We start from the raw sequence: 13,755 nt of genomic DNA on the forward strand, positions 1-13,755 counted from the left end.
ACACCACGTTCCATGAGGAGTAACGGTAGTTCGAATTAGAAAGCCTAATTCGAATTACCTACTCCGTGCCGCGTGTAGCCGCGGGCACGGAGTCCGCACTAACGGGGATTTAAAAATGGCAGCGCCCGGCAAGATGCAAATGAAGCCCGGGATATTTAAATCCCGGGCTTCATTTGCAACTTCGAATACCTACATTAGCCACCCTAGTTCGAACTAGGGGGGCAGTGTAGACATACCTTTAGAGAAACACATTGATTGTCTGCCCTTGTGTGTTTACTTATGGGCGCCGCAGCCACAGAGACTCGCAGCTCCCATTGGCTCTGTTTCATCCTTTGGAGCCAAGGGGAACCGCGGGAAGCTGCAAAGAGTGAAACAGAGCCAATGGGAGCCATGAGGCTCTGTGACCACTGCACCAGTAAGTAAACACACCAGGGCAGACAGTTAATGTGTTTCTCTAAGTGTTCCCATGGAACACCTTCAGAAACACTGATTTAAAGTATCAAAAGTTTCAGAGGGTAGCCGAGTTAGTCTGTACAGGATAAACTTAAAAAACAACAAATAGTCTGGTAGCACTTTATAAACTAACAAAACATGTAGATGGTACCATGAACTTTCATGGGCACAGCCCACCCCTTCAGATGACCAATGTTTTTAGTTTAGGATGTCTAGGCCCAAAATATTTTATTTTGTTTTTTTACTATATATTATGTTATATTTTCAGCCTGGACGTCCTAAACTCAAAACTCCGGTCATCTGAAGAAGCGTGCTGTGCCCACGAAAGCTCATGATACCATACATGTTTTGTTAGTCTATAAAGTACTACCAGACTATGTGTTGCTTTTTAAGTTTAAAGTATCAAGAAATTTTATCTCTGCATTCTGTCCTGAGTTGAATGGGGTTATTGGGATAGTTGATAGTCGATATGGGGATAGTTGAAATCCCCCAATATTATTGAATTTCTTTATTTTGATAGTATTGCATAGTCACTATCACTATCCTAGTTAGGTGGTCGATAATATATCCTTACTGCTATATTCTTATTATTAGAGCATGGAATTAATATCCATAGGGATTCTATGGAACATTTTGCTTCATTTGATTCTATATTTTCTTCATGTACAATGCCACTCCCCCACCAGCACAACCTGTTCTGAACCTAGGATATATTTTGTACCCTGGTCCCATTGATTGTTATCATTTCACCAAGTTTCTGTGATGCCTATTATATCAAAATTTTCCTTTAAATATGAGGCATTCTAGTTTACCCATCTTATTATTTAGACTTCTAGCATTTATGTATAAGCACTTTAAAACTCATCACTATTTATCTGTCCGCCATTGCCTGATGTGTTAGATTCATTTTCATTTGATTGTTTCTCACCTGATCTTATCCAGGGCCAGCCCATAACATTTTGGGCGGGGAGCTGAAATGACACCTCCATGTCCTCTTGCTTGGGCCAAAACTTTGAAAGGTCTCAATTCTGCCTTCTTCCTGTTCTACTCCTCTCATGGTACTGCTCTGCTACTTGCATATGCACCAGCAGCAGACACAATTTTCTACACTCTGGGTCCAAGTGACCCCCCCCCCCCATAATCTGGCACCTGAGGCAGCTGCCTCAGTTCACCTCGTGGTAAGGCCAGCACTGATCTTACCCATACTTTTATCATCTTCCATCCTCTAGAACATACAGAATCTCTATTAATAGATCCTCCCCTAGGAGATGTCTGTCTGATCCATGTCCAATCCATGTGCTCCTCTACACATTGGTTCCTTTTTATCTTAAATTTATAAAACTATGAAAGCTTTAAACCATAGATATATAGAAAGCAAATCCGCTTGTATTTTCTACTCTATTGCTGATACATAGGAAAGATAATTAAAACTTAGACACTCGTGCTGACTTCAAATTCCCAAATAGATACAAATAATCTACAAAGAATATGTTACATTCTGTATTTTCATAACAAAGCTAGAAGTCCTAGTCAGGAGTGACTTTTGAGCTGATATGTATATTTACTGATTTTTTAAAAATGTTAAAGCTGGACTTGCTTATATTATCAGCTGACCTCTTAGAATTAGTGATGACATGTTTCTGATGCCCTCCAGGAAGACATAATTTCAAATTTGTCAATTTATCTTTCTATGTCATCTTCTGTGCTGAGTATCACACTTCCTTTTGTTTTTCCTGGTCCACAGATGCACTTCAGTTTTTAGTAGATGCTATTCATGTTGCTTTTTAATCTGAAACGTTTCAGAATGCCAATTATTTTCTCTCATTGCTGTCATGAGTTTACATTGGAGACCTGCTTTGGCTCCACAACAGACTTTCTGTGCTGATATTAGAGCTGATTACTGAGGCAATAGTGAAAGAACCAGATGTTTATTTTCTAGTAAGGAGCATATCTCTGGATCCTTTTATTATTAAATCAGTTTTAATATCTGTTTGAAGCAATCCTCCTACATTTGAACTGTACAGTAGTTATCTATATCTTCTGCAATTAAACTATTTTTAGTAATATAATACTCTGTTTATAAAATCACATTATTCTCTTGTCAGAACTTAAAATGAAAATAGAAGACAATGAAGTACTCTACAGTATTTTTTAAACATTTTTGTCACTGCATTAATAAGTAACTGCTACTGGTGTTTAGCTAAGTCATTACTGTGATTATTACATTTTCAATTATAATTTTCTGTAACAACATGCAAATTCTTACTTGATTTTTTCTTTCAGCTGTGTATTACAACTGGTCTTGGAGTAGTTGTAGGAGTCATTTTCTCTGGAATAAAAAATGATTCCAGTGGCATTCAAAACAGGTAAATAAGCATGGAAACTAAATATTTGCATACAAATACACACTTTAGTTTTTTTTTTGATTTTGCACTTAGCCTTTGTTCTGTAGAACACCGTAGAAAATAAATTATATTTTAAAGAAGTTGTGAGAGATGAAATATGGGATGTGTTTATTTGTACTGTGTTAGCATCAAGGGACCATAGACCAGTACACCACTGTGCAAGGTATTGTACAGGTACAAACAAAAACACAGTTCCTTCCCTGAGTTTATAAGCTCCATAAAGTTATGTTGTAGTGAAGCAGTACTTAAGGTATATACAACAAAGGGAGTTGATGAACAATATAGGAAGTAGCGTCCACCAGTGTTCTAAGATTTTCCATCCAATCAGTGTGAGTTTTGTCTTCTCCACCAATATTAACATCATGTGTGCTTGCTTGTATGTGTGCCACTGTGGCACCCACCAATTACTAACAACATTAACAAGGTGCATGACTCTGCACCCAGCCACCCTGAAAACCACCCAGCTTGCTGGCCTCTGCCCCCAACACATACTGTGCATGCCCCATTTGCCTGTGCGCACACACAATCAGCTGGTATCTGCATAGGCCTGGCTAACTGCCTCCCCCCGTAGTTGTGCCCAGCCTTGCAATCTGCCTCCTTATATGCCACCACTATATATTCCAGGGCCATGCTAACTGCCCCTCCCAAACACAAACAGCCAGTACCTGGGCCTGGGGCCCACAGCCCAAGCACCATTGTCCAGAGAGCTGTGTCCAACCCTGCACCTCGCCCTCTCCCCACCCCTGGAATTTACTTGCACCCAGTACCTTCCCCCAGTACAGATGGCTGGTGCCTTAGCCCCCCACCTGGCCAGCTTCAACATTAGGCTCCAGCTATCCTTGGCCCAACTTCCTCCCCCGCTGGTACTGACCCTGGTACCTGCCCCACTACTCTTCCTCCTGGGCTCCCACATAGCGACTCCATCATCATGACGCTGATCATAGTGCATCGATGTCATGATACTGGACTGCAGCATGACAGCATCCAGTCACAATATCAGGTGACCACTTTCTGTCCCAATGTGCTATCATGAAACCCTCCTGGCACAGCATCACACACTCATGATGCAACTTGGCTCAGAAGCAACCACATTCTTATCTCAATTACGGGTAGTGCCAGCCATCACCTTAGAGCAGAATCTGGCCCAGTATCGTGACACTGTGACAGATTTGTTCTTCAATCTTCCTTTCCAAGATAGGTAGCAACCCTACCACACTCCTGTCCTCTACCTTGGAGCTACCCTCCCCCCCCCCCCCCCCCCCAGGAACCTCCTGCTTGCTCTGCAGGGTAGAGGAGGTAAAAGAGGGGGTGCTGATAACAAGATGTTCCCTTCTCTGTATTCCATCTCCACAAAGTAAGCAGAGTAAGACCTTGGAGAAGGGACAGGGAAGGAGGCAAGCTGCTCTTTGGCTCTGGTTGTTTTACAAGTCCTCTCTCTCATTTCAATTTTCCCCTGGAATTTCACCCTCCCACAGCAACCCCTTCTGCAGCACAGTTCTTATGCTTTGGCAAGGGGGCACTTGTTCTGCCCCTAATCATGCTGAATCTGTCCTGGGACTAAAGACACAGCAGTATCATGGCTGACCAGTGAAATGTGTAATGTCCTGTGTGTAAATGGGAACAGGTACAAATCCTTCTTAATCCCTTGTAGAAGCAGAAAGCTGGCACCTTTCTTTAGCCTTGATCCTGAGAAGGCTTGCAAATCTGATACGGCTCAGCAGACCGGGTGGGGGCTTAGCACCACCCTGAATAAGGCAGGGTGTCCACATTAAAATGAAAAGAGGTCAAAATAAAAGACAAAACCCATATGAAAAAAGTGAAATGGGGGAAGTGGTTGGCTTGCCTGCTGCTCATTAGAAGAAGGAATACTTAACATAACACAGGAAGAAAATTGCCCTTTTATCATTGCCTTCTTAGGGTTTTTTTTTACTGTAAAGTGTGTTTAACGCTTTCTCCCACCCCTGCAACCTTGGTGACTCTGGCTCGCCTCCTGTTTATTCCCCAACTGCTTTCTTCAACTATCCAGACATATGTTGGGAAACTAACACAGCGGGGCACAGGCTATCCAATAAGTTTCTGGACTGCATTGGAGACAACTTTCTGTTTCAGAAGGTTGAAAAAGCTACCAGAGGAGAAGCTGTTCTGGATTTGGTTTTAACAAATAGGGAGGAACTAGTTGAGAACTTGAAAGTGGAAGACAGTATGGGGGACAGTGATCATGAAATAATAGAGTTCATGATCTTAAGGAAAGATAGAAGGGAGACCAGCACAATTGAGGTAATGGATTTCAGGAAGGCAGATTTTGATAAGCTCAGAGAACTTGTAGGTAAGGTCCCATGGGAAGCAAGACTGAAGGGAAAAACAACTGAGGAGAGTTGGAAGTATTTCAAAGGGACGTTGTTAGGGCCCAAAAGCAAACAATTCCGCTGTGTAGGAAAGATAGAAAATATGGCAAAAGACCAGCTTGGCTTAACAAGGAGATCTTGCATGATCTCAAAATAAAGAAGGAGTCATATAAAAAAAATGGAAACTAGGACAAATAACAAAGGATGAATATAGGCAAGCAACACGGGAATGCAGGGGCAAGATTAGAAAGGCAAAGGCACAAAATGAGATCAGACTAGCTACAGGCAGAAAGGGAAACAAGAAGACCTTTTATAAATACATTAGAAGCAAGAGGAAGACCAAGGACAGGGTAGGCCCACTGCTCAGTGAGGAGGGAGAAGCAGTAACAGGAAACTTGGAAATGGCGGAGATGCTCAATGACTTCTTTGTTTCGGTCTTCACCGAGAAGTCTGGAGGTGTGCCTAACGTAGTGAATACAAGCAGAGAGAGGGTAAGTTTAGAAGATAGGATACACAAAGAACAAGTTAAAAATCACTTAGGAAAGTTAGATGTCAGCAAGTCACCAGGTCCTGATGAAATGCATCCCAGGATACTCAAGGAGCTGATAGAGGAGGTATCTGAGCCTTTAGCTATGATCTTTGAAAAATCATGGCAGACAGGGGTGATTCCAGAAGACTGGAAAAGGGCAAATATTGTGCCCATCTATAAAAAGGGGAATAAGAACAACCCAGGAAACTACAGACCGGTCAGTTTAACGTCTGTCCCAGGGAAGATAATGGAGCAGGTAATTAAGGAAATCATATACAAACACTTGGAAGGTAATAAAGTGATAGGGAATAGCCAGCATGGGTTTGTGAAGAACAAGTCATGCCAGACTAATCTGATAGCTTTCTTTGATAGGATAATGAGCCTTGTGGATAAGGGAGAAGCGGTGGATGTCATATACCTAGACTTTAGTAAAGCATTTGATACGGTCTCGCATGATATTCTTATTGATAAACTAGGCAAATATAACTTAGATAGGGCCATGATAAGGTGGGTGCATAATTGGCTGGATAACCGTAGTCAGAGAGTTGTTGTTAACGGTGCTAAATCCTGCTAGAAAGGGATAACAAGTGGAGTTCTGCAAGGGTCTGTTTTGGGACCCGTACTGTTCAATATCTTCATCAATGATGTAGATATTGGGATAGAGAGTACGCTTATTAAGTTTACAGATGATACCAAACTGGGTGGGGTTGCAACTTCTTTGGAGGATAGGGACATAATTCAAAATGACCTTAGCAAGTTAGAGAAATGGTCAGAGGTAAACAGGATGAAGTTTAATAAAGAGAAATGCAAGGTGCTCCACTTAGGAAGGAACAATCAGTTCCATACATACAAGATGGGAAGCGACTGTCTAGGAAGGAGCATGGCGGAAAGGGATCTAGGGGTCATAGTGGACCACAAGTTGAATATGAGTCAACAGTGTGATGCTGTTGCAAAAAAAGCAAATATAATTCTAGGTTGTATCAACAGGTGTGTTGTAAGCAAAACTCGTGAAGTCATTCTGCCGCTCTACTCTGCACTAGTTAGGCCTCAGCTGGAGTACTGTGTCCAGTCCTGGGCGCCACATTTCAAGAAAGATGTGGAGAAATTGGAAAGGGTACAGAGAAGAGCGACAAGAATGATTAAAGGTCTAGAGAACATGACCTATGAAGCCAGGCTTCATGAACTGGGCTTGTTTAGTTTGGAAAAAAGAAGATTAAGGGGGGACATGATAGCGGTTTTCAAATATCTAAAAGGATGTCACAAGGAGGAAGGAGAAAATTTGTTCCTCTTGGTTTCTGAGGACAGGACAAGGAGTAATGGGCTTAAAGTGCAGCAAGGGAGGTTTAGATTGGACATTAGAAAAAAAATCCTAACTGTCAGGGTGGTCAAATATTGGAATAAATTGCCAAGGGAGGTGGTGGAATCTCCCTCTCTGGAGATATTTAAGAACAGGTTAGATAGACATCTGTCAGGGATGGTGTAGACGGAGCTTGGTCGTGCCTTGAGGGCGGGGGGCTGGACTCGATGACCTCTCGAGATCCCTTCCAGTCCTATGATTCTTGTCTCCTATCAGCAGAATTAGGGACAGGAGCGGCCCTAGATGAGCTGCCGGCAACTGGCGCCCTAGGCAAAATGTGCAATCAGCACGCGATCGGTGCCCTCGCCTCCAAAGCCCTCAACGGCGTTTATCTTGGCACCCTAGGCAACTGCCTAATTTACCTGTATTGATGGGCCGCCACTGATTAGGGAGCCATGTCAGCAGAGATACTCCTGTGCAGCCAGGGAAAAGTTCATACAGAAAATTGATATTTGATACAAATTATTTTGGATGATTCACTGGAATGATTTAACTCAGGGGACATGGGGGAAATTCCAATGATGCCTTCACTGCCTTCCTGCCCTGAGTCTTCCTTGCAGGCTTTGGGACAGACCTGGCTCCAGCCCTGGCTGCTGAAACTGCCACCGCCCACCATGCAGCAGCTGGAACAGCAGCCTGCTGCCTGCCACGCAGCTCCTCTGGCCTTGGCTACCAGAGCAGCCACCTGCTATGCAGCTGTGTAGCTCTGTGTAGGTGATGGTTGGGGTGGAAGTTTTTTCTGCATGCCCATGCAAGTGCGCAGCTTAGAGGGAACCCTGGTGCTCATCTGTCATCAGCCAGAAGTTTGATTATTTTCTAAAATAAGATCAAAAGCCTACTGTTTGCAGTAAACAATTAATTTGCTTCCTGAATCTTGATTCCATTTTCATATAGTAATGGCATAGCTATTTCTTCCTCATTCACAAAAAACTATTTGCATAATTTTCTTACTAATTGTTTATTCTTTCCACAGAGTTGGTGCTTTATTCTTTTTGACCACCAATCAGTGTTTGAGCAGTGTTACAACCATAGAACTTTTTGTCACAGAAAAAAAGATATTTATGTAGGTAAATCTCTGTGGAGTAGAAAGCATTGCATGTTGTTTTATTTGTGCTGTATCAGTTTACCTTTAAGTTTTAGTCTAAAGTCACCATGTAGATAACCAAGGGGTTATCTATCAGTCATCTTTAGGGACTAGTGATGCAATTATTATTATCATTTGGTGCTACGATAGAGGTGAACTAGCCTATCTCTTTTTCTATGATATTAACTCAAAAGTTTATTGATAATAAGAATTTCAACATTGTTAATAGAAAAACACAACTATTCTGGGGCTGGAGACAGAGCTTGAATAAATCACCCCACTTTACCCCACACAATTTAGCCTGTTTACTAAAGTCTCTTGGTAGAAGTAGAGCTCCAAAGCAGAAACTAGTTGTAATTATTATAGGCTTAATAGATATGGTAAAAAACTCCACTATTGGGTAGTGTAATAGAAGTCAGTTTTCAGATCTGTGATTTTTCACAGCTGAATAATATGGCATTTTTAAAGTGTGAGAAATATAAAGCAACTTTTAAAGTTGTGATAATGTTCCTCTTTCTTAACTGAATAGTCATGATATTTATCTTCAGGGAGAGGAAGGGTATGTCTACACTTGCACCCTAGTTTGGACTAGGGATGCAAATGCAGGCATTTGAAATTGCTAATGAAGCAGGGATTTAAATATCTTGCGCTTCATTTTTTGAAGAGTAACATTACTTTGAACCAAGGGGTTTGGTTCGAACTAATGCGTCCCAGCACGCACGTCCTGGTTCGAATCAGCTGTGATTAGAACTAGCACATCGGTGAGATCTTGCTACTGAAGCACTGGATATTTCAATTCCCTCTTCATTAGCAATTTCGAATGCCTGCATTTTCATCCCTAGTCCGAACTAGGTGCAAGTGTAGACATACCCGAATTGAATAAAGTCACTGGGGCTACAAATCTTTCATGGAGAAGTAGCAATTTAAGGAGAAGTAGAATATAAACAGGAGTTGGAGAATTTTAGAAAATATTTTTTCCCTAGGTCATTCATGCTCTACCACGGATATTATTTAAGAAGAGTGAGGCTCCTAAAAGATTTATTGGCTAGATGCAGAATTTAAATATAACTTTCTCTTGCCACAATCAGCTGCTCATACGTAAACTAATCAAATGTTACAATGAAATAATTTCTTGATATTTTAAACACGTGTTTCTTAGAAATGCTTAATCTGGGATAGTGATTCTCAATCTTGCCAGATTATTGTACCCCTTTCAGGAGTCTAATTTGTCTTATGTAGCCCCAAGTTTCACTTCACTTAAAAACTACTTACTTACAAAATCTTTGAAAATTCATGGAAGTCAGGAGAGATTGCAGAAGACTGGAAAAGGGCAAATATAGTGCCCATCTATAAAAAAGGAAATAAGGACAACCAAGAAAACTACAAAGCCGTCAGCTTAACTTATGTGCAAAAGATAATCAAACAAATAATTAAGGAACTCATCTGCAAACATCTGGAAGATAATAAGGTGATAGGTAGTAGCCAGCATGGATTTGTAAAGAACAAATGTCAAACCAATCTGATAGCTTTCTTTGATAGGATAACAAGTCTTGTGGATAAGGGGGAAGTGGTAGACATGGTATACTTAGACTTTAGCAAAATATTTGATATGATCTCACATAACCTTATCAATAAACTAGGGAAATACAATCTCGATGGGGCTACTATAAGGTAGGTGCATAACTGGCTGGAGAACCATTCTCAGAGAGTAGTTATTAATGGTTCACAGTCATGCTGGAAGGGCATATATAGTGGGGTTCCGTAGGGGTCAGTTTTGGGAACGGTTCTGTTCAATGCCTTCATCAATGATTTAGATAATGGCATAGAGAGTACACTTATAAAATTTGAAGATGATACTAACCTGGGAGGGGTTGCAAGTGCTTTCGATGATAGGGTCATAATTCAAAATTATCTGGACAAACCGAAGAAATGGTCTGAGGTAAATAGGATGAAGTTTAATAAGGACAAATGCAAAGTACTCCGCTTAGGAAGGAACAATCAGTTTCACATGTACAGAATGGGAATCATAGGATTGAAAAAGACCTCAGGAGGATATTGAGTCCAACCCCCTGCTGAAAACAGGACCAACCCCAACTAAATCATCCCAGCCAGGGCTTTGTCAAGCTGGGACTTAAAAACCTATAGGGATGGAGATTCCATCATCTCCCTAGGTAACCTAATCCTGTGCTTCACCACCCTTCTAGTAAAATAGTTTTTCCTAATATCAAACCTAGATCTTCTCCACTTTAACTTCAGACCATTGCTCCTGTCATCTGTCACTACTGAGAACAGCCTCTCTCCATCTTCTTTGGAATCTCCTTCAGGTAGTTAAAGGTTGCAATCAAATCCCCCCTCACTATTCTGTAGACTAAATAAGCACAAATCCCTCAACCTCTCTTTGTAAGTCATGTGTGCCATCCCCTAATCATCTTTGTTGCCCTCCACTGGACTTTCTGCAATGAGTCCACATCCTCTCTGTAAAGGGGGCCCCAGAAATGGAAGCAAAACTCCTGAGGTGGCCTCACCAGTGCTGAATAAAGGGGAATAATCACTTCTCTAGAACCGCTGGCAGTGGTCCTCCTAATGCATCCTAATATGCCGTTAGCCATATTGGCTACAAGGGCACACTGTTGACTCATATCTAGCTTCTCATCCAGTGCAATCCTGAGGTCTTTTTCTGCCAAACTGCTGCTTAGCCAGTTGGTCCCCAGCCTGTAGCTATGCTTCAGCTTGTTCTATCCCAAGTGCAGGACTCTGCACTTGTCCTTGTTGAAACTCATCATATTTTTTTTGGCCCAATCCTCCAATTTGTCTCCCAATTTGTCTGGACCCTATCCCTACCCTATCCCCTAGAGGGAGAGCCCTCTAGCTTAGTGTTATCTGCAGACTTGATGAGGGTGCAATCCATCCCCTTATCTAGATCATTAATAATAATGTTGAACAAAAATGGCCCTAAAACTGATCTTTAGGGCACTCCACTTGATATGAAGTGCCAACCAAACATCGAGCCATTGATCACTACTCGTTGAGCCCAACAATCTAGCCAGCTTTCTATCCACCTTACAGCCCAATTATCTAATCTATACTTCCTTAACTTGCTGGCAAGAATGCTGTGGGAGATCATATCAAAAGCTTTGGTAAAGACAAGGTACATCACATCCACCACCTTCTTCATGTCCACAGAGCCAGTCACCTTGTCAGACAAGGCAGTCAGGTGGGTCAAACATGACTTGTCCTTAGTGAAGCCATGTTGACTATTCCTGATCATTGTCCTCTCTTCCAAGTGCTTAAAAAAAGTGGAGTGACTGTCTAGGAATGAGTACTGCAGAAAGAGATCGAACGGTCATACTGGTACACAAGCTAAATATGAATGAACATTGTGATACTGTTGCAAAAAAAGCAAACATGGTTCTGGATGCATTAACAGGTGTGTTGTGAACAAGATACAAGAAGTAATTCTTCTACTCTATTCTGCTCTGATTAGGTCTCAGTTGGAGTATTATGTCCTGTTCTGGGTACCACATTTCAAGACAGACATGGAAAAGTTGGAAAGGGTCCAGATAAGAGCCACAAAAATGATTAAAGGTCTAGAAAATACGATCTGTGAGGGAAGACTGAAAGAATTGGGTTCGTTTAGTTTGGAAAAGAGAAGACTGAGAGGGGACATGATAGCAGTTTTCAAGTTCCTAAAATGTTGTTACAAGGAGGAAGGAGAAAAATTGTTCTCCTTGACCTTTGATGATAGGACAAGAAGCAATAGCCTTAAATTGCAGCAAGGGAGATTTAGGTTGGACATTAGGAAAAGCTTCCTAACTGTCAGAGTGGTTAACCATTGCAATAAATTGCCTAGGGAAGTTGTGGCATCTCCATCATTGGAGATATTTAAGAGCAGATTAGATAGATATCCATCAGGGATGATATAGATAGTGCTTGGTCCTGCTGTGAGGGCAGAGGAATGGACTTGACCTGTCAAGGTCCCTTCCAGTTCGAGTATTCTGCTATGAAAATGATACATAAAAATAATAAAGTGCCATTGCACATTTGTTACTGAAAAAATTGCTTATTTTCTCATTTTTACAATGTCGTTATAAAATACATTAACTAGAATATAATTATTGTACTTATATTTCACTGTATAGTATGTAGAAGCAGATAAGAACAGCCATATTGAGCAGAACAAAGGTCCATGTCTTCCAACAGTGACCATTGTTAGGTGCCCAGAGGGAATGAACAGAACAAATAATCATAAAGTGATCTGGTCACCCATTCCTAGCTTCTGACAAACAGAAGTGAGGGACACTATTCCTTCCCATCCTAGCTAATAGTCATGACCTATCCTCCACAAATTTATCTAACTCTTTTTTGAACCTGGTTATAGTCCTGGCCTTCACAACATCTTCTGGCAAAGAGTTCTACAGGTTGACTGTGTTGTGTGAAGAAGTACTTCCTTTTCTTTGTTTTAAACCTGCTGCCTATTAATTTCATTCTGTGACCCCTGTGACAGGGTCAGTCCCACTCCTGGGTCCCAGACCCATGCTCAGTCCACAGTCTCAAGTCTAGGTTCTGCAGCATAGGTTTTTCTTTCCCCTTTCAGCATTTTGTGGAGGATTGTCCCTTTGCAAAATAGCTATCAGGACAGATGCTTCTGGTCAGCTTGGGCTGGGTTACCAGTCCTCCCCAGTTACCAGCTGGACTCTGATTGCTTGGGGGAGGGAGCCCAAACACTCCCTGTTGGAGCACCTCCCCTTTCTTCTTTGGATAGTCCCCGTGGGTGCTCCACGTTTAGTGTCAGGCTGGTCCCGGCGCCGTGAATCAAAGCTTGCCAGAGCTCTCATTGGCCAGATCGTGCGTGTGTGAGCAGCTTTCGTGCCTTTGATCAGCCACGCGCGATCCAGCCCCCGCCAGTTCCTTCTCATCCACCCCTGGTCACGGACGGAGCTCTCCTCATCTCCTCATTTACCTCACAATAAGATAAACAAAGACTTACAGAATAACTTCTTACCCTCTGTGGTTTACTGCTTTGTTCTTCAAAAGAAAGAGAAAACAAAACAACTCTGATATTTCATTTTTAAGAATTATAGTTGGAAGCGCGGCTCTCCGATACTGTTGCCACAGCAGCCCTTAGCCCCACGGGGCTCATCACCTCAAAAAAAAAGGGGGAGAGGGGAACAAAGGGGACAAAGAAGCAAAGACAGACGTCAATAACATTAGGAACTTAAACAGTTACAATTTGTATATTGTTACAGTTTTCCTCTTAGTTACAGTCTTTCATTTCTGAGCTTCCTTTAAAAAAAAAAAAAGAGAAAGGATACATTTCTGCAAGTTTTCTAGTCATAGTTTTCTGTGGTGGCTACTGTTTCTGTTACATTTAAGTCCCGTTCTTTAAACAAACAAACAAAAATGGAGAACAGGGCAGCATAGAGAGGTGCGAAATAAACCCCTCTTAATGGCTGTGTCTAGACTGGCAAGTTTTTCCGCAAAATCATCTGCTTTTGCGGAAAAACTTGCCAGCTGTCTACACTGGCCGCTTGAATTTCCGCAAAAGCACTGACGATCTCATGTAAGATTGTCAGTGCTTTTGC

The 13,755-nt window shown here is 41.8% G+C and overlaps 1 protein-coding gene across 3 annotated transcripts in view; it reads left to right on the forward strand.

The window, feature by feature from the left end:
• Positions 1–13,755, forward strand: part of LOC102448589 (broad substrate specificity ATP-binding cassette transporter ABCG2-like) — a 142,800-nt gene that overhangs the window by 78,660 nt on the left and 50,385 nt on the right. For 2 of the 3 annotated variants that reach the window (XM_075929563.2, XM_075929566.2), the window contains 2 exons: positions 2,737–2,819; positions 8,063–8,152. In XM_075929563.2, the coding sequence (XP_075785678.2) occupies positions 2,737–2,819; positions 8,063–8,152 (173 nt within the window). The remainder of the gene's footprint in view (positions 1–2,736; positions 2,820–8,062; positions 8,153–13,755) is intronic. The other variant, XM_075929565.2, reaches the window with a different exon arrangement.

This window comes from Pelodiscus sinensis, chromosome 4 (assembly GCF_052426305.1).
Source record: "Pelodiscus sinensis isolate ZL-2025 chromosome 4, ASM5242630v1, whole genome shotgun sequence".
Taxonomy (NCBI): Eukaryota; Metazoa; Chordata; order Testudines; family Trionychidae; genus Pelodiscus; species Pelodiscus sinensis.